The sequence below is a fragment of the Leuresthes tenuis genome, unplaced genomic scaffold (assembly GCF_036924035.1).
Source record: "Leuresthes tenuis unplaced genomic scaffold, fLeuTen1.0.hap1 SCAF_20, whole genome shotgun sequence".
NCBI classification, from domain to species: domain Eukaryota; kingdom Metazoa; phylum Chordata; class Actinopteri; order Atheriniformes; family Atherinopsidae; genus Leuresthes; species Leuresthes tenuis.
In genome coordinates, this window is record NW_027325374.1 from 17,808,520 (window position 1) to 17,831,104 (window position 22,585).

Here is a 22,585-nt window from a genome sequence, read left to right on the forward strand (position 1 = left end):
CTAAAAGCTTTGAGCAGGAAAAAGGCCAAAAGCTGATCAATACTCGCATAAAGTGAGTACGTATGAAATGACTTGTTAATTAGCCGTGTGGAGCTCAAAACTCGTGTCTGGTTGCAAAGCCAGTCCTGTAGGAGCTGTGGCCATCGGCGCTGAACTCCACTGATTTGAGATGTAAAACGTCCAATCGCATATGAACAAAGCAGCCGTTTCATTCATCTAACTCAGACTACACTCCGCAGTCGGATCCACGAGTCGGCCGATCGGTTCCTTAACCTTTATCGTGGCTTCAAGTGAGTACAGAGAGTTGGAGCAAAAACATTTCTGCATAAAGAGGAAGAAGATGAGGAAGGGTGGTGGTAAGACGGGGAGCTGTGGAGCAGGGATGTGCAGCTCTGATACTTGGTCCTGGGATTGCTTCTGAGTTTGGTTGCATCTGAGGTGGAAGATCACCTTCCCCCAGGGCTTCCTAAGAGGAACCTGCGAGGAAATTAAGGGCAGAGACACCGTGTTGAGCAGCGGGTTGGATAAAACACGAAATCCAATGTGAAAAAAAATCACCACAGATGTTAGCTGATCCTCACCACTCTCCTCTAGCCTGAACGGCTTCTGTCCTCACCAGCCTCTTCTTGTCGTCCAGAGGCGGAGCCAACGCTCGCAGCACCCGCGCTCGAAACGGTAAGACCTGAATCGCACACGTGCCAAACGTTCAGTCCGGCGCCAAATGATCTAATTCATTTTTCTTCTCTTATCGAAAGGTTTAACAATTCGACAGCAATAAAAACATTTGGAGTCGTACCTCGTGTGCGGGGAAACGGGAGATGGTGTGGACGCACCGTATCGAGGCAATCCGTACATTCTTTGAAAGAAACAAACATAAGAAACACTGACTTCTTCTCGTGGCCATATGTGTAACCCACTTCGCCCCAGAACGAGCATGTTTTGGAACAGCACTGACCATGGCTGGACTACAGATGAGGGCCAGCAGCCTGTTGACCAACGCCTCCAGCTGCTGGATGAGAACCTGTGGCGGGCTGACGAGGACGGGCTCCAGACAGCACAGAGTGGACAGCTGCACGGCCTGATCGGGACACGTCAAGGCCTCCAGCAGCAGAGAAAGTAACTGCAATGCAGAGAAACACAAAAAAAATCCCAGCTCATTTTCCAAAGCGCACTGGCACGAGCGAGTCGGCCACTTCTGCAGAGACGATGCCTCAAACTTACTGCTGGAAGCTCAGTGACTTGAACCTGCTTTGGCAGCTTATTTACGATGTTAGACAGAGCCTTCAGGTAGTTGGGCTTTTTCTCTGTTGGACAACAAAGGGATTCAGACAATGAGACTTTTCAGGAGGATAACAACCAGATGAATAAAACGGCGAGTCTCTCTCCTCACCTTGCGGCGCGGCGTTGAAGCCCTGGACCAGCTTGGCCGAGTTCTCGCTGAAGAAGCGCTGGCGGTACATGATGCGAACGTCAGCGTGGCAGCTGCGGTTCAGGACGTCGGCAGAGTCGCTCATCAGCAGCAAGAAGCTGTCCGCTGCCACTGGACCCAGATGGACGTCATCGAGCAGAGAGAAGAGCTGAACGGCGCACAGCGGGGGCCAAAATGTGACTTAACGCGGCACAAAGCAGAAGATCCGCTTGATGTTGCTCTGTGTTCTTACCTTGTCAGTCAGCGCTGTGAACAGGGGGTGGTATCGCAGGAGCAGAGCTTTGGCAACCTGGAGATGGGAACAACTTTAGTGAACATGCACCCTCTGAACACGTCAAGCTGTTACATCTCTGTCTGTAGTCACAATTCAAAATGAGCAGGAAAGATGCAGGAACAGTGGCATTCTTACCCAAATCAGTAGTGTAAAAGCCTGAGTGCGCACAGCAGAGGCAGTACAGTCCAGCTCGCCGCACACCCTCTTCATTGTCCTTTGAATTAAGCTGTCGAGAGCCTCACCTGAAGAAGAAGAAACCAACAACATCAGTTTTTAAACTCGCCAGGTGCTTCTCTCAGCTTCGAGACAAAAGCTGAGCTCTGACAGGAGTTCAGACACAGAAACGGACCCTGAGGCCTCTTGTTGACCAGGCCGGCGAAGCACTTTGCCGCAGACGTGTAGGACAGCGGGTGGCTGCAGGTGCAGCTCATCTCCTCCAGCTGTGACAGCAGCTGGTCTACCTGGGGCACTTCCACCTGGACGACAGGAAAACAGCAGCTTCAGATGCTTCAAACTTCTCGAGATTTCAAGTGAAATCACGGTGAGGTGTTTGAGTTGAGACTCACGCCGCGAGGTAAGGAACACACACAGCCAGCGAGGAGACACACCAACTGAGACCGGCTCCACGAGTCCCTCTGCTGCTTCGGGAGAAAATGGCACGCAGCTCAGTATTCAAATAAGGTGATCGTGATAAAGAGTCAGACACTTCCAGTCAGAGAGACTGATTTGCTGACAACAACAAATGAGAACTCAAAGAGTATCTTTTCAGGAATTTATAGAAATAATGTCGATCTGTTCACATGCAAAGGCACACAAAACACACCTTGAGCAGCTGCATGTGTGAGGGGAAGGAGTTGTCGGGTAAAAAAGAGACGTCACCGTCCAGGAAGAGAGAGACAGCCCTCGACGCCGTCTGTCCTGCCAACCTGATGACATGAAACAGTCAGAGAGGAAACCACACACAGCTCGTGGAAACAGCGCTCTGTTGTGTGCACTGTACCAACAAATCAGAAAGAATGACTTAAAAAAACAAACAGCAACCTGCAAAACCCAGCGGAAATAGAATATAGCACAGTCAGATCTGCCGGGTGGTGAAAACGGCAGGTTAGAGCTGCTCATACGGGTTCAGACAAGTTCAGAGCAAAGAGGTTTACAGTGGAGGCAGATTAATGTGTCAATGAGTCCTCGAAGAAAAAGAGCAAAGCAAGACATGAACCAGTGAAGGTTTGCACTGACGTGGGCTGCAGCCGAGAGCAGGAAGTACTGATGACGGGAACCATGGCAGACAGGACCAGCTCCTCGGTCAGAGGACTGCGATGACCAGATGGAGAGTCCTCTGCAAAAACACACACACAGGAAGTGCTACTTTAAAAAAAAAAGCACATTTGGGTTCAGTCTGAGACTGAATTACAGGTTTACAGAGAAGGAGCAGAACTCCACCAGTTCAACTGCTCACCCTGCAAAGCTGCCTGGAGGGCCAGAGACAGCAGGCGCGGGATGATGACCTCGTGGAAACACCGTCCCGTCTCCTCGGTGTCCTCCACCCGCTCTGCTATCCTCTGAAGGCTGCGGCACGCCAGCACCACCTCATCCACAGAAAAACTACCGCTGCCTGAAATGAACACCATGCTGCTGCGTCATTCATCTGAGATGAGTTTGGTCGATGTTCTTCTTGAAATTTGACGGCGAATGTTACTGTATACGGTTCATTATCCTACTCGACCAACAGCTGGGAACAAGCTGAAACTTTAGAATGTTGGAATGTGACTCCACCTGAAGCCAGAAAAGCCTTTTTCCAGACAGATTACCTGCGTGTGCTGAACTGAGGACCTCCAGGATGACAGGCGTGCACTCCTGAACAACGCTGGGTTGAGTGGACACTGCAGCCAGAGCAGACAAACACCTCTGACGCACTGCATGCTGGGAATTTAGCTTCGGAGCTTCTCTGTGGTCTTGAACAGAGGAGAGGAAACAGTACATTCAGGAACATGCAGAAAAAGGTCTGCAGCTGTTAGCATCTGAGCAGTGTTTGCACGCGCTCACCAGAAAACATCTCCTGCTTTAATCTTGGGATCAGTTTAGCGATGAAGGCTGCTGGATGCAGCTGTGCTAAAGCTCCGGCACACTCCACCACAGCAACACTGGAGCCAGAAACAGGACGAAGACATTAGAGAGAACATTTATAATCAATTCAGCTGATAAGAGAAGGACAGATGCTGGTGTGTCCAGCCTGAGCTCACCTTACTCTCTCATCCTCGTCAGTCAGTAAAAGTCTGATCAGGTGATCTATAGCGAGCTCGATATCAGAGTCTAGCAGCAGACCTGAGTAACAGGGAGAGGACAGTTATGGCAGTTGTAATATTTCAGACAAGACTAGCTGTAAATAGAGTTAGCTGCCTCTCACCTGCTTGCTGTGCCAGTAAGGTGAGCACAGAGGTGGCAGTGATCTGCAGACCGGAGTTACTTTCAGAAAGAGCTGAAAACACCATGCTGCACAGAGCTGCTCTGTAGGCCGAAAACACACTCTCATCTACTGAAAGAGAAGGAGAAACACAGAAATGAGAAACAGACGAGCTCTGACCCGAGGCTTGTTTCGTAAATTCAGGAAAGGCTGTTCTGTGTTTTCACACAGCACCGAAACACTGTTACAGCATTAAAAAAAAAACACACAGAATCTCAAACAGAACCAGTCTGGAGCTGGATCAGAGGCTCTGGAGCTGGATCAGAGGCTCTGAAGCAGAGCAGCAGTGAATGCAGCACTCACCGTTATCTAAAGGCTGGCAGGTTTTTACCGACTGGATGAATCTCTGCACCACCTCCAGCAGCGTCCGTCTGTGGGAGCACTACTCACAGAGAGGGAGAATCAAGTATCATGACATCAAAACCCTGAGTTTACTTTTATGAAAAAAAAATAAAAATAATCCACTCTCCCTACAGAACCCGCTCTTTCTGAGCTGAAGCAACATCAGGCTGTCAGCCGTCTGTCTTACCTGTGTTCTGTTGTTGTACTGCTCGATGACAGAGGGCATGACGGCGGCTGTTATGATGTGGTTCGCCCTGTTGGAGGCGCTGCAGGAGGCCTGGAGGAGCTTGGCACTGGGCCATACCAGCTTCAAGTCGGGCTCACACAGGTGATGCTTGCAGTCTGGAATGAATTTTTCAATTAAAAAAAAATAATAGAGAGCCCACTGGACATGTCACACCATTGCATATGAGAGCAGGAGTAGATATTACCATTAATTACAGTTAAGAATGTGAGATTTCATGTCATATGCAAATGATCAGAAACTGAGCGCCTATAAAAACTCAAACAGCAGGAAACAATCCATCATCTGAGGGTAACATGTTAGACTGTTAACATGCCATCCTGTCAAAAAGCAGTTGCTTAAATTTCTTGAGGTGTAAAGATTTATTTATCTTTTCTCCCCAAAATGAGGTCTGGAGAAACTTGACACTCCGGCTGGTCTTCTCAGTCCTCCCTCGCTGACAGGTTCGACAGCTTTCTACATCAAATGCCCTTTTTCTGTCACACAGCTGCAGCTCACCTTTCAGAACGAGACCCAGGAAGGTGCTGAGGGAGTCTTCAGAGTCAGAGTTGAGGACCGAGCGAGACAGACAGGAAGTGAGTGCGGTAAGAGCAGCGAGGGCTGCGCACTCAATCTTCTCGCTGGTTGTCTGAAACACCTGCAGTGAAGCAACAAAAGCGCCCGACTTCAGTGAGATGACACCGATCGAGAAAAAGTGACAGCTAAAGAAGACGAATAGTGTGCCGACGCTAAGCACTCTAAGAGAGCGGAGACACACACATGTGCACCATTTCTGCTCAGATAAATCTATTTCAAGCAAACCTCTCTGCGCAGCGACACCCACAGTCCCTCCAGGAATTCAGCCAAGTCTTTGTGCTCGTACTGCGTCACACAAGCGGCCTGAAACACAGGTCATACGCCAGCTGAGAAATCTACTGAGAATGTTCCCAGTTCCTGTCAGCTGTTCGAGGGGCAGTTTCTCACCAGAGTCTGCAGCGAGTCCAGCTTCGCACTCTGAACGTCCGAGTCCAGCTTCTCGATGATGAGCGGCAACAGGAACTGTGTTAAAGAAGAGCGCGTGAAAAGACTGACACAGAAACCCTTTTTTTTTTTTTTTTAAACCCTAATAGCCGAGTCTCAAAACTGCAACAAAATCTCGTAACGTTCATCTAAAATGATACGACCTCATTTCCAAAAAAGGTTGAAAATGTTGAAACTGGGACATTTTACTACCTCGGGATAAATATTAGCTCATCTTGAAGTTGATGGATTCCTGTCGCCTCTTGTTAATCAATTTCATTTTCAAGACCTGCGAATCGTTGCGGTCTGCTTTCATTTGCTTTCACACTTTACACTCTTCTCTCTACAGCTGGGGCTGTATTGTCCTACCTCAGCAAACTTTGGAGTCCCGGTGAGGACGGCCCTCAGTTCCTGAATGAGCTCCTCTTTAGTGATGCCGTGGGGGTCGTTGGGAGGCTTGAAGAGTGGAGAGGAAACGGGTACAAGATTTAAACACAGAATGCTCCACAAACCAACAAGAGAACAACAGCAGTTTCTGGGTTTTCAGAGGAGTCCTTAGCACCAGTTTAAAGCATGTAAATGAACTCTAATAGTACTCTACGTGCTCGATTTGAACTGTGATCAGTTTACGTGGTGAAGTGCTATCTTCCACCACATCTAACCTCAAAGACTTGTTTGGGCGTAATTCGTTGAAAGAATGTTCACATCACGAAAAAGTAGTTCTCGGTTTTGCTCCAGAGAGCCGTGACGTGTGAACGGCACGCTGAGGCGGGGAAGCTGCATCTGCTTTCATCAGCAACAAGTTTGAACCATCTGAGGGAACTTACTGGAGTGAAGTCGATGGGGAAATAGCAGGAAGTGACTTCAAACAGCTCCTCTGTGAATTTACCTGAGACAGCAGAGAGGAAAACAGTTTCATAACCACTTTAAAAGAGTGACACAGACGGCAAGAAGAGGATGCTACGCATGTTCTCACCTAGATCGTACCCCCTGAGAATGATGTTTTTGGCAATCTGGAAAGCTAACAGGAGGTTGCGAGGATCCCTCTCTCCGTCCATTGATTGGACAAAACCGAACACAAAGTCGGCCCCCAATCCCTTCAGCTCTGTTGAAAGAAGACTTTTTTTAGCGCATCACGTAATGTTTGAACGTTACTGAAATCCTTTTTACATGGGAAACACCACCACGGACCAAATTTACCCAACTGTGGTGGAAAAAGCCCTGTTAAGGTGAAAAACACTCAGGAAGGTTTATTGAATAGTTCTCGTACAAGAGAGAGCAAGACTTCAACACAGAGCACCCGTGTCAGAGTGTACAGTTTCAGGGCATCTCATATTATACCCGAACACAGTCTATGTACTAGACGATGCAAGCTAACTTCTTCTTATCTCTCCATGAGCCTGGCGGCCTTGTGGAGAGCGCAAAACAGAACGAACAAAATGCAGAAATGTTTGACTGGAAACATCTTACGCCTGGGAAAAAGAGACCAAGTTTCACAAGAACAAAAGAAATATTTTACTGGAACATCTTGTGCATCTAGTGTCTGGGAAAGTGATTCAAACATGATGCGACTGTGGGGGGGGTGTTGGGATTTTAAGCACAGAGTGACAATACTTTCATGACTGCTTCAGGTAACAAATCCTGTCTGTGTAAACCATGCTAAATCATTCATCTGCCCAACATAGCGGAAGGTGGGACAGTGTGTGGGATACTGCGATCACAGAACCAACTGCTGAGACTTCCGACTTTCACAGCTTCCTATCTATTGTTCCAAATTAACGGTATGTTTAACTCGGAACCCTCCAGTTCCCTTTAGCAGAGCTGTATCACTCCATTACTCAAGCTCCTATGAATCATACCCAGACTTGCCCGTTATCTCTTACCAGCCTCTCTGGTTTCCATGAGGTTGATGAGTATGTTGTAGGCGCACGCTCTCTCTGCAAGCATCAGTGACTGTAGGACAAAAACAACAGATCATACAGTATGAGCCAATTCCAGCAAGCCGTACTGACAACATTTCCGATGCGTCAGTTTTATGTCCAGAACATACGGGTATTCAGTAAAAGCAGAGGGTCAAATACCACGTGAGTGGGGGTTTGTGAATATCAGGACTAAAGAGGGCAGATTGCAGCATGAGATCAGGCAAAAATACTTTGTGGTTGTGCTTTATAACAACAAGGAAAGGGTCAGTTACAAACAGTAAGCCCATTCATTTACTGTTCATTCCGGTTGATCAGTTGTCACTGTATTTAACCGTGAAACGTGAGCCTCACCTGTACATGGACGTCCTGAAACAAGGACCTCAGCATTGATACGGCTGAGCCACGAGGCAACATCTTACATTTTGACTGGGGGGAAGAAAAACAAAAAAGCACACACAGTTAGATGCACACGCACTTCTGTCACTGCTCTCACCCATCTGTAATTTCGTACAAATCGAAACAAGCATCAACCGACGTCGAGCAGCATGTTCGAGATGTTGCCCTTACTGAAAGTCTATCCCTGAAGGACTCACCAAGGCTTGGAGCCCCCGTAAAACAGGCGGCGTGATGACGTAATGGTCCTTGAGACGATTTTCATAGAAGGCAATAAGCACTTCCACTGTGGGGAAAAAGAGAGACAGGGGAACATGATGAGCACCCTTTATGTCGACACGTGAGGGTTTTTTCCCAGTTACCAGTACTGTTTATGGCACTGGGAGTACGAAAGCTTAGGGGAAAAGCTGTACCTTCTCTCTCTGTGAGCTCTCCATAGCGCTCCTGCAAAACTTCAGAGAGAAGCTGGACTCCTCGGGCTCGAGTGTGAGGCTGAGAACTGGTCAGACTGAGGCTACAACAGCAAAAAGAAAAAAAAAAGATTTTAAGAAATCATGAATGTTAATGAAAGAGCAGATCGGAGACATCTGGACCATTTTCATTTAAACAGAAATTTTAAAGAATAAAAACGTACAAAACGTTGCAATGGGCATACTTTTCTTCTTCTTTTTTTTTTACATTGTTTTTCTAGGTTGTTAAGAGAAAAATCTAATGTAACAGCTTACCCGAGGGCTTCCACTAACTGCAGCACAGTGAAATGTCCATCTTTGACACCTAAACAAAAAAGCCAAGTTTAGGGAAATGCAGCAAGAAAACCACGAAGACACCAAACTACAAGCACACACACAGCGGTTACTGGTAGTTGACTGCAGATAAACTAGCTGAAACGGCAGGTTCAAAGGTAATGTAACAGGGTTCAACAGCAGGATGCGTTCATGGGGACCCAAACGCAACAGCTAGTGGGCTGCTGGCGGTTAAACTCGGCGGACCAGTGTTGTATTCAATTGTAGTCGCGTGACAGTGCAAAATGACACTAGGTATATACCCGTCGTGCACATTTACGGTGAGCAGAGAAGATTATACCAGCGTCACAACGTCTGTATATTGTTTCATAAGGTCGGAACACCACAGACAGGATGTTGTGGCGCTAACTTAGCTAGTTAACCATCATGCCATGTTGCGCATCCTTAGAGCTCAGCTCAGCAGCCTCGGCGGCATCTTTTTCAGGAGGACTCAGCAAATATTTCGAGCGAAATATGACGAAGACTTGTGTACCTTTTGCTGCGTCCTTGGCCTTGCTGTCCTGTAGTCCAGAGACAAATTCCTCCACCAGGGCCAGCAGCAATGTCCCGTCCGCAGCCATCGTGCTTCTGCTCCTCCGCTGGGAGTGCGCATGCGCAAAAAAACTTTGAGGGTGGGGGGGTCACATTTTACATCAGGTTTAATTTGACAGAAGTTAGAACTACCAACGTCCGGTTGTGTGTGCATGTTGTTTGGAATTGAAAGTATCCATGAAAACATTTTTTAATAGGGTGCTGCATTCGTGCACTGCCGGAATTCCAACAGCAACAAAGAGGTATGCCCTGTAACTCTCTAAATTCTCTAATCATCCGAAATGATAATCTCAGCTCTGTTTGAGGAATATTTGGAACGTTTACCAAAGTAAAAACAATAAATAAAATAATGGCAGGCAAAAAGTTGTCTGTAGCAAGTAAAATAAATTATACTGTAAATGTAAGTATAATCAATCAAATGTACTTAGGTTGATATAAATATAAGTACACATTGGATTAATATGAGTGTGTTCTACATAATTCACGGTTTAGTTTGTGAAATCTCTGAAAACATAATTACACGGAGCCAAAATCCCTTATTTGAAAAAGATTTGCCTTCTTCAACACTGGAACTATAACATGCTCTTGCCAGAAATGTGATAAAATAATTAACAAAAATAAATGCTAATTTGTGTTCCCGTATTCTCGCTAAATGTCAACTAATGAACAAGCAGTTATAACCCTCATGTGATTAATGACAAATTCTAATCTTACCCTTATATTCATATGTCCTGTTTACGTTTATCAATTAGTGCTGCAAAAAGTTATAAAGTGGAGTAGACCTGTATCACGAAAAGGCTACTTAGGCTGTACTGAGTTACATCTAACCTTTGATAATTATACGTATTTGTTGTGTGATACCTTTGCTGAGTTTAGACCTAACTGACGTCTGAAAACCCACCTGCCTGACTGCTTGTGCGCATGCGTTAAAAAGTTCAGTGGCGCTAGCTCACTGCCTCTGGTCACCTTTTTACCAGCACTGGGGGAAGTACCGTTTGGGGTATTTAAAGAAAAACGATATGGAGACCACGTCAATGGGTTGAAGTATATCGTTGCACTGAGGCCCAGATGAAAGCGAAACTATGTACCTGCACATATAAGAGACCCAAAATGCTGGGAAATTAACTTCGCGCGGAAGTTTGTGTTCACTGACGTTGTTGTAGCTAGCTGGTTAGCTCAGTTAGCCTGTTAGCGAGAAAGGTGCGCGCTGTTTGGACTGCTGGACAACAACATTTACAACTAACCCAACTTAACGGGCAAGTTGGGTAGCTCGCGCTTGCTGAGTACAGTCTAGCCTAACATTTAAAAATAGTTGTTTGGCTTTCAAACTCTCGTAGGGTTGGTGCGGGCCACGGGCTTTGAATCTTGTGGGGGGTTGGTTTCAAAGTAATTTTTCCGTAAGCCGAGGAAACGCTCATCCAAACACAACCTTCAAGATATATATCATCTTAACGCCATCAAGCATCTCCGTTGGATGTCCTCATTGCGTTTACGGATGACATATCAGGCTTGCAGAGTTGGACCTGCGACCCTTTCTCCTCATCGGACCTAGTTCATCGTCCTCATCCGCGATGGGCCCCCTGCTCAGCTAGTATAACACCCGTGGAGACCGTCTGCAACCCTCAACCATGGGAGGATGCGTGGGGAGATACTGGGAAGGCTGGGACGACACACAGAGTCGAGGCTCGAACAGGAACGGAGGACGAGGAGGTAAGGCTACATGGAGTGCATCGTTAAAACCGTTCAAAACTGTTTCTTTTACAGCCGTTATGCTTTTAATTTTAAGTTCTGGAGTTGCTCACTGTTGACACTGTCAACTGTTCACCATTTGAGCGTGATGACCCTCACCGTGACAAAGACAGGTGTCATTTGGCACCTGACATCTGATCAGCTCCTATTATCTGTTTGAACATCACGTGTAAACCTGTCCACAGACTCGCTATGTTCAGGTGTTTCAGTCTTGGGATTTGAGGCCTTCCTTTCTAGATTTCTGGAGGCACCGTCTTGGTGTGGATGTTCTGTTTTATTTATTTATTTTCCTTTAAACTGTGTCCATAGTTCCAGTTCAGTGTGTTGACCCTCCACAGGGGGCATGTGACTGCTTCTCTGTGGTCACAACTTGGAGTAAACTCCTGCTCCATTTTGTCATCTCTCAATAAACCTGACAATTTTCTCACACGACAATAAAAATGTCTCTTTTAATCCCACAACAGTAAGTTTTATTGGGCGAATAGCTATTTTAAAGTGATAAGTCCTGTGAGCACTGTATTTCATGCTGAGACAGGATCATCGCTTTGACTTTGCCTTTTACTGTTAAACTTTGGTTCTCCTTCTAAATTGCATCATGTGCTCTTGGTTGGATCTTTGCAGGACGCCCACTTCCTGCATTTGCTGACAGTTTAACCTGTCATGGATTGATGAACAACCAGGTCTTCAGTCTCCTGTTTTTTTTTTTTTTTGTTTTGTTTTGTTTTTTTTACATATCTCTAATGGTTCATCTAACATCCTGTGATAGCTTTGATTGAGGCACGTTTCTCACCAACCACTAATTCTAGAGAGAAGCAGAATTTGACAGCGATTAGACTTTGAAGGCCTTCGTTGCGGTTGGACGCAGCTCCTCGAGCCACAAGTCCAGTCTCATCTTGTTAACCCTTTCAGAGCTCAGACTTTGTTTTTGGCAAATCTTCTACAACCCGAGGGTGTTCTTGGAAGCTTAAAACATTCATCTCTCATCCTCTGAAGAAGGAGAAAAGTTTAAACCTTTACCCTTCATTGCAAATGACCGACTTTGCAGTTATGTTTGTCATTATATACGCATTTGTCGCGTTATGTCGGAATAGCTTTATTTGAGCATCTAACGCGATACACATGTTCCCAAGGCCACATTTTTCACACCGGGAACTTGATGTCTTGTGCATTTGTTACACACCCGGAACATAACATTCCTCCGAAGATAAACACTGGTCAGCTGCCACGTTTTGCTCTTTTCCACCTGTGTTTGATAGCGATGGACAAAATTTGGATCGTTGCTTCGGCTCTTAGTAAGAGTAAATGTTATATTTACAGCCAGACTAAACTGAACACACAGGCGCCTCACAGCTGAGCTGGCAAAGATCGTGGATTTCTGCATAACTTCAGCCTCACACAAGTGTGTCTGTGATATTTATTCTGACCTTTTTATTATAGATTTTTATTTATTTTTAAATTTTTTTAGATGATTAGAAGCTAAACAGGATGTATAAATGTTGTCACTTCAAGGAGCTTAGAGTTAGTCATTCAAGCAGTTAGTCCTGATTGTTGGAGAAAATGAGTGATTTTGCTGATGTGCAGTTTTTCTCCCTAATCCATTTTATCTGGGTTTGTAGCTGCAGTTTCAGTGAGTTGCCTCCAGTTTGCGTCAGGGCGGCGGTGCTTTTTAGATTAGTTCCAGTTATGTACATTAGAAAAAGGTGAAGTTTACCTCTGTCCTGTGGCTGCATCCCTAAATCAACATCTGTTAAAGCTTTTAAGAGTGCAACATGTTGTGTGCCAAAGCAGCTTTTTATTGTTCAAGCTGTCACGGCCAACATTCCTCAGGTTTTTGGCGGTGGCTCGTGGTAGTTTCCCACTCTGATTGGTATCATCAGACACTCCCTCCTCGGCCAGGGTTTGATCAGAAAGAACAAGTCTCATCACGCCCTGATGTTTTACTGACTGGATCCTCTTTCGGCACTGCTCTTCTACAGGCAGCTAGCCTGGGAAGAGCAGCAATGGGGCTCATGTGGTATCTCTTGATTTTTCACAATTTTTAAAGAAATTAAATCTCGTTCTTGCCATGTTGTCAACATTATGTCCTTTGTATCCTCAACTATTGGACATTTAAGCTTTTTCTAAATAAAGATGCAAGCTTACTTAGTGCAGGCACTGTTTGTCATATTGGTTGTAACGTGGAAGTGTTTGCTGTTGAGTATCAAAGTTAAAGAGGACACACTGTTGCATTTACAAGCTCCAGGGAAGTTGCTGCAGTGACTGTTTGTGCACTGAATCAGATACCATTTTGTTTGCCTCTGGTCAGTTGAGGATGTTTTCAACATGGATCCAAATGTGGACTTCAAGGTGTGGGGACTGTGTTTATCTGTAGCTGCAGAAAGCTGAAGGCACCATTGTAGTGATAAGATAACCAGCTACAATGATAGTGCTGTATGTGTGTGTTGGACTGCACATGGGAGGGTGTGCACTCTGAGGAATTACTGATGCAGATGGGATAAACACAGCACTTCCCATCTATTCGCTGTTGAAATGCAGAAGGAACACCTCCCAGTCATTAATTACCTCAGTTCAGGGGAATGCGTGTGGCTATTACATGTCTTTGCAAGGTCAAAGCAACAAGATGTTACAGATTATTTTTTGTATGGGTTAAGTAATCTTTTCGCAGCCTCCTGTTGTATTTGTTTGTTGACATATAGCATCGAGAGGCTTTGTATTTGTTTGTTTATGACTCATTTCGTTAACACTGACGTATACAACTCGCTCCGTTGCTGCCTCATCACGTGGCCCCTGCTTTTATGACCCCAGCAGGAGAAAAACACCCTGATATTGCTTCATCTGTCTGCAATGCAACGCCTTATGCGTCTATTTTTGAACAATAAGGCAGTTTTTTTTAAATAGCTTCCTTCGTTACTGCCTGCTTTTCATGCACACACAAAACCACAATTATTCCCATTAACTTTGTTTCTACCTCTGAAGTTTTTTCTTTTTTCTTTCATATAACCGTGACATTTTTAGGAAGTAGTTTCAGTCAGAATTTTCTTTTAAACGCAGTTTATCTCAGTTTTTTGTCTTTATTAGTAATCTGAAATGTGCAAATGCATAAAGAAAATACAATTTTAATACAGATGAGATACACCTCAGTGCTCCAGTCATTACTCGGCTCCTCATTAGTCTTCAGTTCTTATGTATTTTGATTGTGTCAGTTAAGTCCTCAGTCTTCAAAAAAGTGAAAGAAAGTGGAATTTCAAACATCACAGCATGAAACGGAGAGTATTTCAAAAGCTCACTTTCATGATGCCACTACAGAGATTATTGTTCAGTTTCACAATATAAACCGAGTCATCTTGAGTAATGCCGCGTCTTTATTATGACCCAGACATTACTAATGCTGAAACTAATTATGAACTGCACAAGCAAATGGGGAAAAAGTGCACTGCTATTCAAAATCTAAGGCTAGATTTACTAAACGGCGCAAATTAGCTTGATGTTGCAATCCAACAGTGTTGCAGTCAGTTAATTTCAGCAGTGATCTGAGGCCTAACTCGCGTGGCGTTGCACACGAGTAGGCGGGTTGATTTATCAGGATCAGGTGATCAACAATCGATGTCTGTTTCTTGCATGATATTTGTGGGTGGGTTCACTTACTGAACGGACTGTGGTTGAGTAGTCGGCAACACACCTGAGTAAATAGACGGGCTTTTTTTATGTCTGCAAACATGACTGGATGCATCTATGGGCAATGAAGCGACTCAATCGCAAAACCTTGTTTGATTGTTCAGAGTTTTAATGTAGACGTGTGGAAAATGTAATGATCACTATTTCTCAGTGAATGCCTGTGATCACCTTTTGAGCCATTTCCAATTCATCTCTTTAGGCGATGCATAAAGTTTACTGCCTTGTCCTCTCTGTTTAGGATTTTGCCAAACAAACCAGGTTAAGTGCGGCCTTCCGCTCTCTACTTGCACGTGCAACCCCCGATGACGTTGCACAGAGACCCATCTATTAGCCGCTGCTATAGCGCCAATGCGGAGTCTTCCCACTCTGTGCTTGAAGCGGAGGATGGAGCATGAGGAACAGAGTCTTGGACAGAAAGGGATTATGGTTCGCTCTGATGGTTGCTTTTGCTGGGAAAGTCTGAAAGTGTCTAAAAGTTACTACATCCATCTTGAGATGGCGTAATCCAACGAGCGTTCCTGCAAGATAGTGTATTGATCTGGTATGTGTGTTTTAAAGGGGGAGGGGCCAATGTAACATCTGTGTGTGTGAGGAAAAAAACAGGCTGAATCCAAGTGTTGCATGCAACTCTGCAGTTATAGATTTCATAATTTGGATAGTAAAAAGTTATGAAAATGATATTCAAGTGTGTTTCCAAATATCCGAGTGCCCATGAATATACCTGGTCAAATATTAGCATTTTGTTGGGACAAGGGAGCATTATCTGCTGTTTATTTTAGGGATAACACGGGGGGCCAAGTGGATAGTTAAAGAAAAAAAAAAAAAGGCTGCAAGAAGTTGAAGAAAAGGGTTTTATGGATAGTGGTCAGCTGTGGTCACAGCAGGTCCACTTGGATTAATTTATCACTGAGTCTAGTTGGTAATTGCTGTTAGTAAATCTGCCCCTTAATGTTTTAGGAAATATTTAAGTCCTTACTCAGCGTGCTGAGACGATTGACACGTGTCTGCTTGTAAATGTAAAGCTACAACGAGTCGGCCAGTATAGCAAAAGGAATGCAAATTGAGCCTCTATCTGCTCACCTACCAGCACCTCCAGCTCTCATAAATTGGCATTTTTATATTGAGTTTCTACATGCATTGTACTGCAGTCTTTTTACAAATCTGAGTAGATATTTTTGATTCAACTTCTGATGCCTCCTCTTCTAAATTCAAGCCATGTTTTGTTACTTATTGACCAGCATATACACAGACAGCCACTAAATAGATCTGCAGAAACTAATACGCCCGTGTTTCTTTAGCGTTGGGGAACTGTGTCAAATGTGAATTAAAGCAGAATGAAATCAAACTATATTTTCTTGCTTTTGTTTTCCTGGTGGTTAGTTTTGTGATGTCTATATTTTGTCTCTTGAGTTTAATGTTGATGCCTGCAACATGGTTTAAGAAAAGAAGAGCTGGGACAGAGATACGATTGTGTTGCATCACCTCTTCTTTGAACCTTTGGGATCTGAGCGTATACGTACATCCAGACATGGTTTTCTCTAAAGATCTTGCTTCAGCAGCACAGTGCTGCATTCTGCTTGTATCACAGCAGCATTACTCTTTAGTAAAACGGTCTCTCTTATGGTTTGTTTTTGTCAGCCTCTCAGTAAGACGCCACATTTCTATTACTAGCTTAGCTGAGTGCTAATGAGGACGCTCCTTTGCAACTGACTCGAAGGGATTTTCACTCCTCTAGTTGCTAATCTTATACCAAACCGTGTCCTCTAGATCACTCCTCCTGAGCAGCGAGCACTATAAATAATTAGTCTGACAGAAAGGCAACCTCTAGAGTGTCTTTAAAAGCTTCTTTATTTTCCAACACTCCTCTACTCGGTGACCGGCTTCTCAAGTTTAAGTTCTGGCTTTTAATACTTGATTTTAGGGGCCCTGAAAAATGGTTATTTTTGAAAACCTAAGGTCATAAAACGGCCTAAATTTGCCCCTTATTTTCAAGTATTTACATTTAAGTTGCAGATCTACACAAGTTTGTCCTGTAGGAGGAAACGGTTGCAGTGAACCATACTACAGGGGGCATGTTGTGGTCGGACCTGTCCTGATACCAGGCTGTTTGTGTCGTATAACCCTAATGTGTTCCTTCTGCTTTAAGTGCACTCCTGGCCTCTGTGAGTTAATATTGAATGGTGGGAAACGCAGGTAAAGTTACATGGACACACATAGGCTGCACTTGCTTCATGCATATTGCAAACTCTGAATGACCTCCTAATTTTAGAAGCGGATGACATGTTGGGGTGTGGCGGGGTGTTTTCTGTCTCTGGTGACAGCTAGCATTTCTCTCTCTTGGCAGCTCTGTTTATTACCATCGATAGTTGAAAGCACAGAATTAGATTGAGTCCTTCCTTCCCTTGATGTCGCTCATATATCTGTCTGCAGCTTCTCTGTGCAGAATGCGGTGCACGTTTGTACCTGATAATGAAAGTCACATAAAACGGAGTGTGACAACATTATTAATTTTATTATGTCCTTTGAAAATTCTCATGTAGTTTTAAAAGAAGTCCAAGGGGCCTTTTCATGATATTATTGCCTGAGCTTCTCAGTTTGGCTGTTGTTATTCTAGTGGCTTCGGTGGCTTTTGATTAACTTCATGTATGCGCTTGTTAGAGGAATATGTTAATATGATGTAGTCCATTTGAAAGTCTTATGTTCTCTTATTTCCATTCATAAAAGGAATCTGAGCCAGTTTTATCACTTGGCAGTTGATTAAAAAAACAAACAAAAATGAAAAATCTGATGTTTTATGCCGCTAAACCACTCTTAACTGTACTCATCACAGGACGCAACGAGCCTCTGAAAAAAGATCGGCCCAAATGGAAGAGCGACTACCCAATGACGGAGGGGCAGCTACGGAGCAAGCGAGATGAATTCTGGGACACGGCGCCGGCCTTCGAAGGCCGTAAGGAGATCTGGGACGCCCTGAAAGCTGCTGCCGTGGCCCTGGAGTGTAATGACCATGAGTTGGCCCAGGCTATAGTCGACGGAGCCAGTATCACACTGCCACATGGTGAGGATGAAAGGAGAGGACTCTTTTTCTTCAACGAATGAGATGAAATTGTTGTAATTCACGTCTTATTTTTTTAGATGGAGTAAAAAAAAATAAAAAATGATAGAATCATCTTGTAGTTTGCAACAGACAAAGACAACTACCTGTCTCAGTCTGCTAATGTGGAATTAAAAGAGTGCATGAAGAGCTGAGTGAGCTGTTGCAAAATTTAGAGCAAGTATAAACAAAATGGGAAGGTCATAAGGGGAAAACATACAGGCCGACCAAGAAAGCTGTCGAAGCATCAGGACAGAAAACCTAAAGTAATATGTCCTGAAAATAGAAAGATTACAGTTAACTGTAACCTCAAAAATGTAGTAAAATTGTTACAAAGGCAGATGTTAAGCAGCTAAATAACATGCATTTTTTTCCACAAAATTAAAAAGCTGAACATTATCCAATACTGTGTATTCTTTGTAAACCCCCCCCCCAGGCACTCTGACAGAATGTTATGATGAACTCGGGAACCGCTACCAGCTGCCAGTTTACTGCCTGGTGCCCCCTTTGAACCTCATCTCAGAGCGCAGCGACGAGGACCCCAGCGACAGTCCTGAACCCCCCGTACCACCCAAAAAAGAATTCCAGCTCAAGGTACCAAGACAAGTACATAAAGGGAACTAGGAAATGAACCATAGTGAAGAGGAAAATCTCACATCTTTATTTACTCATGCAATATGCAAAAGTGACAACAATTTAACAGTAATTTAAGGTGTGGAGCTTTCATTTCAGTCATATGGCCTAAAACGTACCCATAGACAGCAGTTTGGATGTAATTTTTGTTCATCACATGCTCCTCCACTGCCCCACAGGTACGACTGTCCACAGGAAAGGACCTTCGTCTCAGCGCCAGCATGACCGACGCCATCAGGCAGCTGAAGAAGCAGCTTCAGGCCCAGGAGGACATCGACGTGAGCCACCAGCGCTGGTTCTTCTCCGGTAAGCTGCTGACAGACAACACGCGGCTGCAGGACACTAAGATCCAGAAGGACTTCGTCATCCAGGTCATCGTCAACCCACAGGCCTTCCGAGGCACCAAACTGTCGCCGACCACTACCACCTCCTCACCCACATCTGAGTAACGGAGGGGCATTCAGGGGGTGGGCAGTGGGTGGAAGTAACTGTAGGAGTATGCCCCCCTCCTCAGTGCTGGATAACTTATTTTTCTTTGCAACAGCTGCTGTTACTGAAAGAAAATTGAACCAAGGAGGGACAAATAAGCAAAAAAAAAAAAACCCAGATCTCTATATATGTGTATAAATATATATATATATGAGAAACTGAAAAGTGCTGCTTTCATACATTTAACATGTTCACTGTGGTTTCTGTTTTTTATTTCTTTCTTGGAGGGCAGGGTTCTGATTTGATCCAGACATCCTTGTATACTTTGAGCCATCTTCTTCTTCTTCTTCTTCTTTTCTTTCTTTATTTTAAAATTTAAAACGGAGCTCGTAGTGCCGCCGTGTCGTCTTTTTAGCCACATGAAAAATGCTCATCACCACTTCATACGTCGAGTGCTTCTGGCCTTCTTGTCTGCACTAATACAAAAGTGCCAACAGTGGAAATTCTGTGGCGTTCGTGTTGGTTCTAAAGCACATTTCCACTCTGACGCCCTGAAATGGGAAAGGGACGTAGACCATGTGACGACGAACAATTCTTCTTTTCCCCTTTTTCTTTTAGTGAGGAAATGATGACAACTAAGCTGTTTTGCACATTTAAAAGTTAATAATATACTTTTGTGGTAGTTTGTGTGCCTTCTACAAGACAAAACAAAATGGGTTCATGTCATGAGAGATGCTAGTTTTATAGCCAGGCTAAACTCTGTGTTTTTTCGTATCAGTCTGAGCTATGACTGACTGCTGCCTTCTTTTTTTTTAAAATTTTTCTCAAATCTTGCTGGCAAAACATGTAATGAGTGTGAGTGTCGGCAAAGACGATCTGCGATACAGAGGAGACGAGGCTCATCTGCAAGTCGGAGCGTAAGTTAGTCATCCTGCTCGTCTCGGTGAGGGGAAAGTCCCACGCTAAATGTATTGTCTTAACAGCTGCCTCACTGGCTGCGTGATGACCACCAACAGGGAGCCGCACAGCCCTTTATGCAATCAGTGAGGCCGCTGCGCTCGCTCACATGTTATCCTCGACGTGGTCCGGTAACTTAGACGCACATTTGCTCATTTTCTAAAGCGGCACACTGCGAGTCAAAACAGTGAGCCGAAGCCCCCCCAAAAAGCTGCAGGTTTAGCTGTTGAATTTCAGTGGAAGCTGACGTAGCAGCGCCCCCTGCAGGGAGTGTTCTCAGAAACGACGCACTCCTGCAATCTACGCCTAGATCAGTTAACTTCCCCGCCTTTTTTCTTTCTTTCTTTCTTTCTTTCTTTTCTTTGGCTGTAGAAGGCAGATTTACTTCAGACATTACTGATTATCTATGTGGATGGGTTTGGAGAGACAACATTTACTACAAATGAACTAAAAGCATGGAGTTTGAAATGTTTGGGTGGTAAGCAGGCAGTCGGAGTCAAAACAAGCATTCTATCCAGCTGCATTGTGGGAGATGTTGTCCATCTCTCACAAATCCTCCAATTGGCCAGGTCAGGGGGCGCAGCAGTGAGATGCCCACACTTCCTTCTCTTTCAGAGCTTCCTGCACTGCAGTGTATCGCTTTCATCATTTTTAATTCATAATTCAGCATGAATGGAAAACATCACAATCATCACATTTTCCTGCACGGCCAACCCAGATTCACCATTTCAGATGATAACATCTTATATTTGGTGTCATGTAAGCTGCCTTCGAGTGCGTCACCAGTTTCAGGTGTCTTCTCTTTGCAGTTACTGTTTTCTCCCTGATTCTGAGTGAGCCCTGCTGTGGCGCGAAGAAAAACCTTTAAAAGGAAAGGAGCCAGGCGCCCTGTCGCCAGCTGCATGCCAGAGGAGATGAACAAAATGGCTCGGAATCAGTGCTGTCCGCTCAAGTTTCCTCAAGGCCTGACAATGAAACGGTGAAAACAGTTTGAAATGGGCTGCAGTTCAGAACAAATGTGTGCGCAGAGTTTCGATAGTTCCGCCATCACCAATGACACGAGTCCTGGACTGAGCTGTTTCACTGCTGAGGATCATATGTGCGCATGTTATCCTTTGACTGTGGACTACTCGGCAGCTTTGTGTTCAAACATGTCGGCGTGTTTGGCGAGGTGCATTTAGTGCCAGATGAGGTATTTGGGTAGGGAAAAAGTCACTGCAGACAGAATGCGTCTGATTTAAAAACAGTTGAGTGTTCAGACCTTCTTTATGGGTAAAATAATGTTATTTATAAGTTGATGGGCTTTGTTTTCACTCACCGCTCACATTTCTCCAACAGTTTCAGCTCCGAGGCCGCTTCTTTTTCCTGTACCAGCGGCTCTCAAAGGGATATCGCATAACCATTGTATGCAAAGCATTTTTTTTCCTCGGTGCAGTACAAACGGACACAGACCTGGTTACATTTTTGTTTGCCTCTTGTTTCTGCAGACTTCATCGAGCATCAGCTGATCAGATTCCAGGTTGTCGGGCTGCAGTCATCTAACGTCTGTGTCAGATGAGCAACAGCTTAGCGGTGGTTTTAAGAGTTATTTGGAGGTGTATTCCCGGCTGGACTGCTCATGTTCTCTGTAGTATCTGAACATTACAAATGGCAGCTGTTTTGCTGATCAAACGAAGGTCCCTGAGCCAGCTTTTGGAGGAACCTTCCGCTGATAACTCTATCGATGGCATCTCCTGTTGCGGCGTCCTTGCTGAAGTGAGCCACACGTGGGTGTTTTTAGATACTAGTGACACTGAGCGGTGGTCATTGTGTCATGTTAAACTCAAAGGGATTACATATTACAACCATTTAAAAAGGGCTCAGAGACAACCGTGCTAAATCAGTTACGATCCAATTAGGCAAACTTCGAATGGACTATGTCTGCATGGCTTTTCAGTAAAGTCATCCATTTGCTCTTTTCTGACCTTTATTCAGCACAGAGACGTGAACGTCCGTCAGATAATGGTTAAAAATGTGTCTCTAACTTAAGAGAGAAACCTTAAAGATGCAGTGTTGGATTCCTGTCAGCACATCGCAGCTGAAATCGTTCTTGTTCACAGAAGTTCGTGTCTTCTCGTGTTTCTTCGTGTCTTAACAGGTCATTTCTCACTCTTTCAAGTTAGATGTATGATAGCAACAGGTAGAGTTTGTGTTTAGCTTCTTCAAGCTGTGAATTTTGCTCCTCTGTCTCAGCCCACAACAACTGAACATTGTTCTAAGCTCGTAAAACTGTGGCGTACTTTAAAAAAAAAAAAAAAATCCCATTAAATCTCACTTTTGGGGAGCTGGAATTTGCTTCGACAAATCTCGTGTATCAGTCAGTCTGGAGTTGAGCGAATAGCCTCGGTCTTCACGCACAGAGCGACCTGAATGTGGTCAACGTCAGTCTGCGCAAATACACAAGCTCTCGTTCAAATGCAGGCACACTTCTGCATATGTGAGCATAATGCAATACTCTACTCAGACAAAAAACACGAAGACTCGCGCACGTCTTCTTTATGAATTGCATATGAAATAGTTTACTAAGCTGATTGTAAAAGCCATAACAGGCAGGACACTTTTACATTTCTAACAATAACTAGAGCTCCATCAGTGAATATACTTGCCTTTT

At 44.6% G+C, this 22,585-nt stretch overlaps 2 protein-coding genes across 4 annotated transcripts; one reads left to right on the forward strand and one right to left on the reverse strand.

The window, feature by feature from the left end:
- Nucleotides 1-9,450, reverse strand: mms19 (MMS19 homolog, cytosolic iron-sulfur assembly component). 2 transcript variants are annotated; one of them, XM_072374014.1, is made up of 31 exons: nt 9,340-9,450; nt 8,790-8,838; nt 8,478-8,578; nt 8,265-8,350; nt 8,023-8,097; nt 7,633-7,702; nt 6,726-6,854; nt 6,577-6,638; nt 6,119-6,205; nt 5,714-5,788; nt 5,552-5,629; nt 5,249-5,387; nt 4,694-4,848; nt 4,468-4,546; nt 4,108-4,233; nt 3,944-4,025; nt 3,747-3,844; nt 3,512-3,655; nt 3,160-3,315; nt 2,940-3,039; nt 2,527-2,629; nt 2,270-2,341; nt 2,053-2,179; nt 1,839-1,945; nt 1,662-1,718; nt 1,391-1,577; nt 1,222-1,304; nt 956-1,120; nt 797-856; nt 582-682; nt 1-477 (listed from the first exon to the last, which is right to left on the reverse strand). In XM_072374014.1, exons 1-31 carry the CDS (start codon nt 9,425-9,427, stop codon nt 447-449), a joined length of 3,072 nt encoding a protein of 1,023 aa, XP_072230115.1. In that variant the 5' UTR covers nt 9,428-9,450; the 3' UTR covers nt 1-446. The 2 variants fall into 2 exon arrangements, with proteins under 2 accessions (XP_072230115.1, XP_072230114.1); XM_072374013.1 differs by having other exon boundaries at nt 4,108-4,236.
- An 879-nt stretch (nt 9,451-10,329) lies between these two features.
- Nucleotides 10,330-19,691, forward strand: ubtd1b (ubiquitin domain containing 1b). Of its 2 annotated transcripts, none has more exons than XM_072374015.1 (4): nt 10,330-11,108; nt 17,653-17,880; nt 18,353-18,510; nt 18,729-19,691. In XM_072374015.1, the coding sequence occupies exons 1-4, from the start codon at nt 11,027-11,029 to the stop codon at nt 18,996-18,998; spliced, it is 738 nt and encodes a 245-aa protein (XP_072230116.1). In that variant the 5' UTR covers nt 10,330-11,026; the 3' UTR covers nt 18,999-19,691. The 2 variants fall into 2 exon arrangements, with proteins under 2 accessions (XP_072230116.1, XP_072230117.1); XM_072374016.1 differs by lacking the exon at nt 10,330-11,108 and adding an exon at nt 16,893-17,015.
- Nucleotides 19,692-22,585: the final 2,894 nt, after the last annotated feature.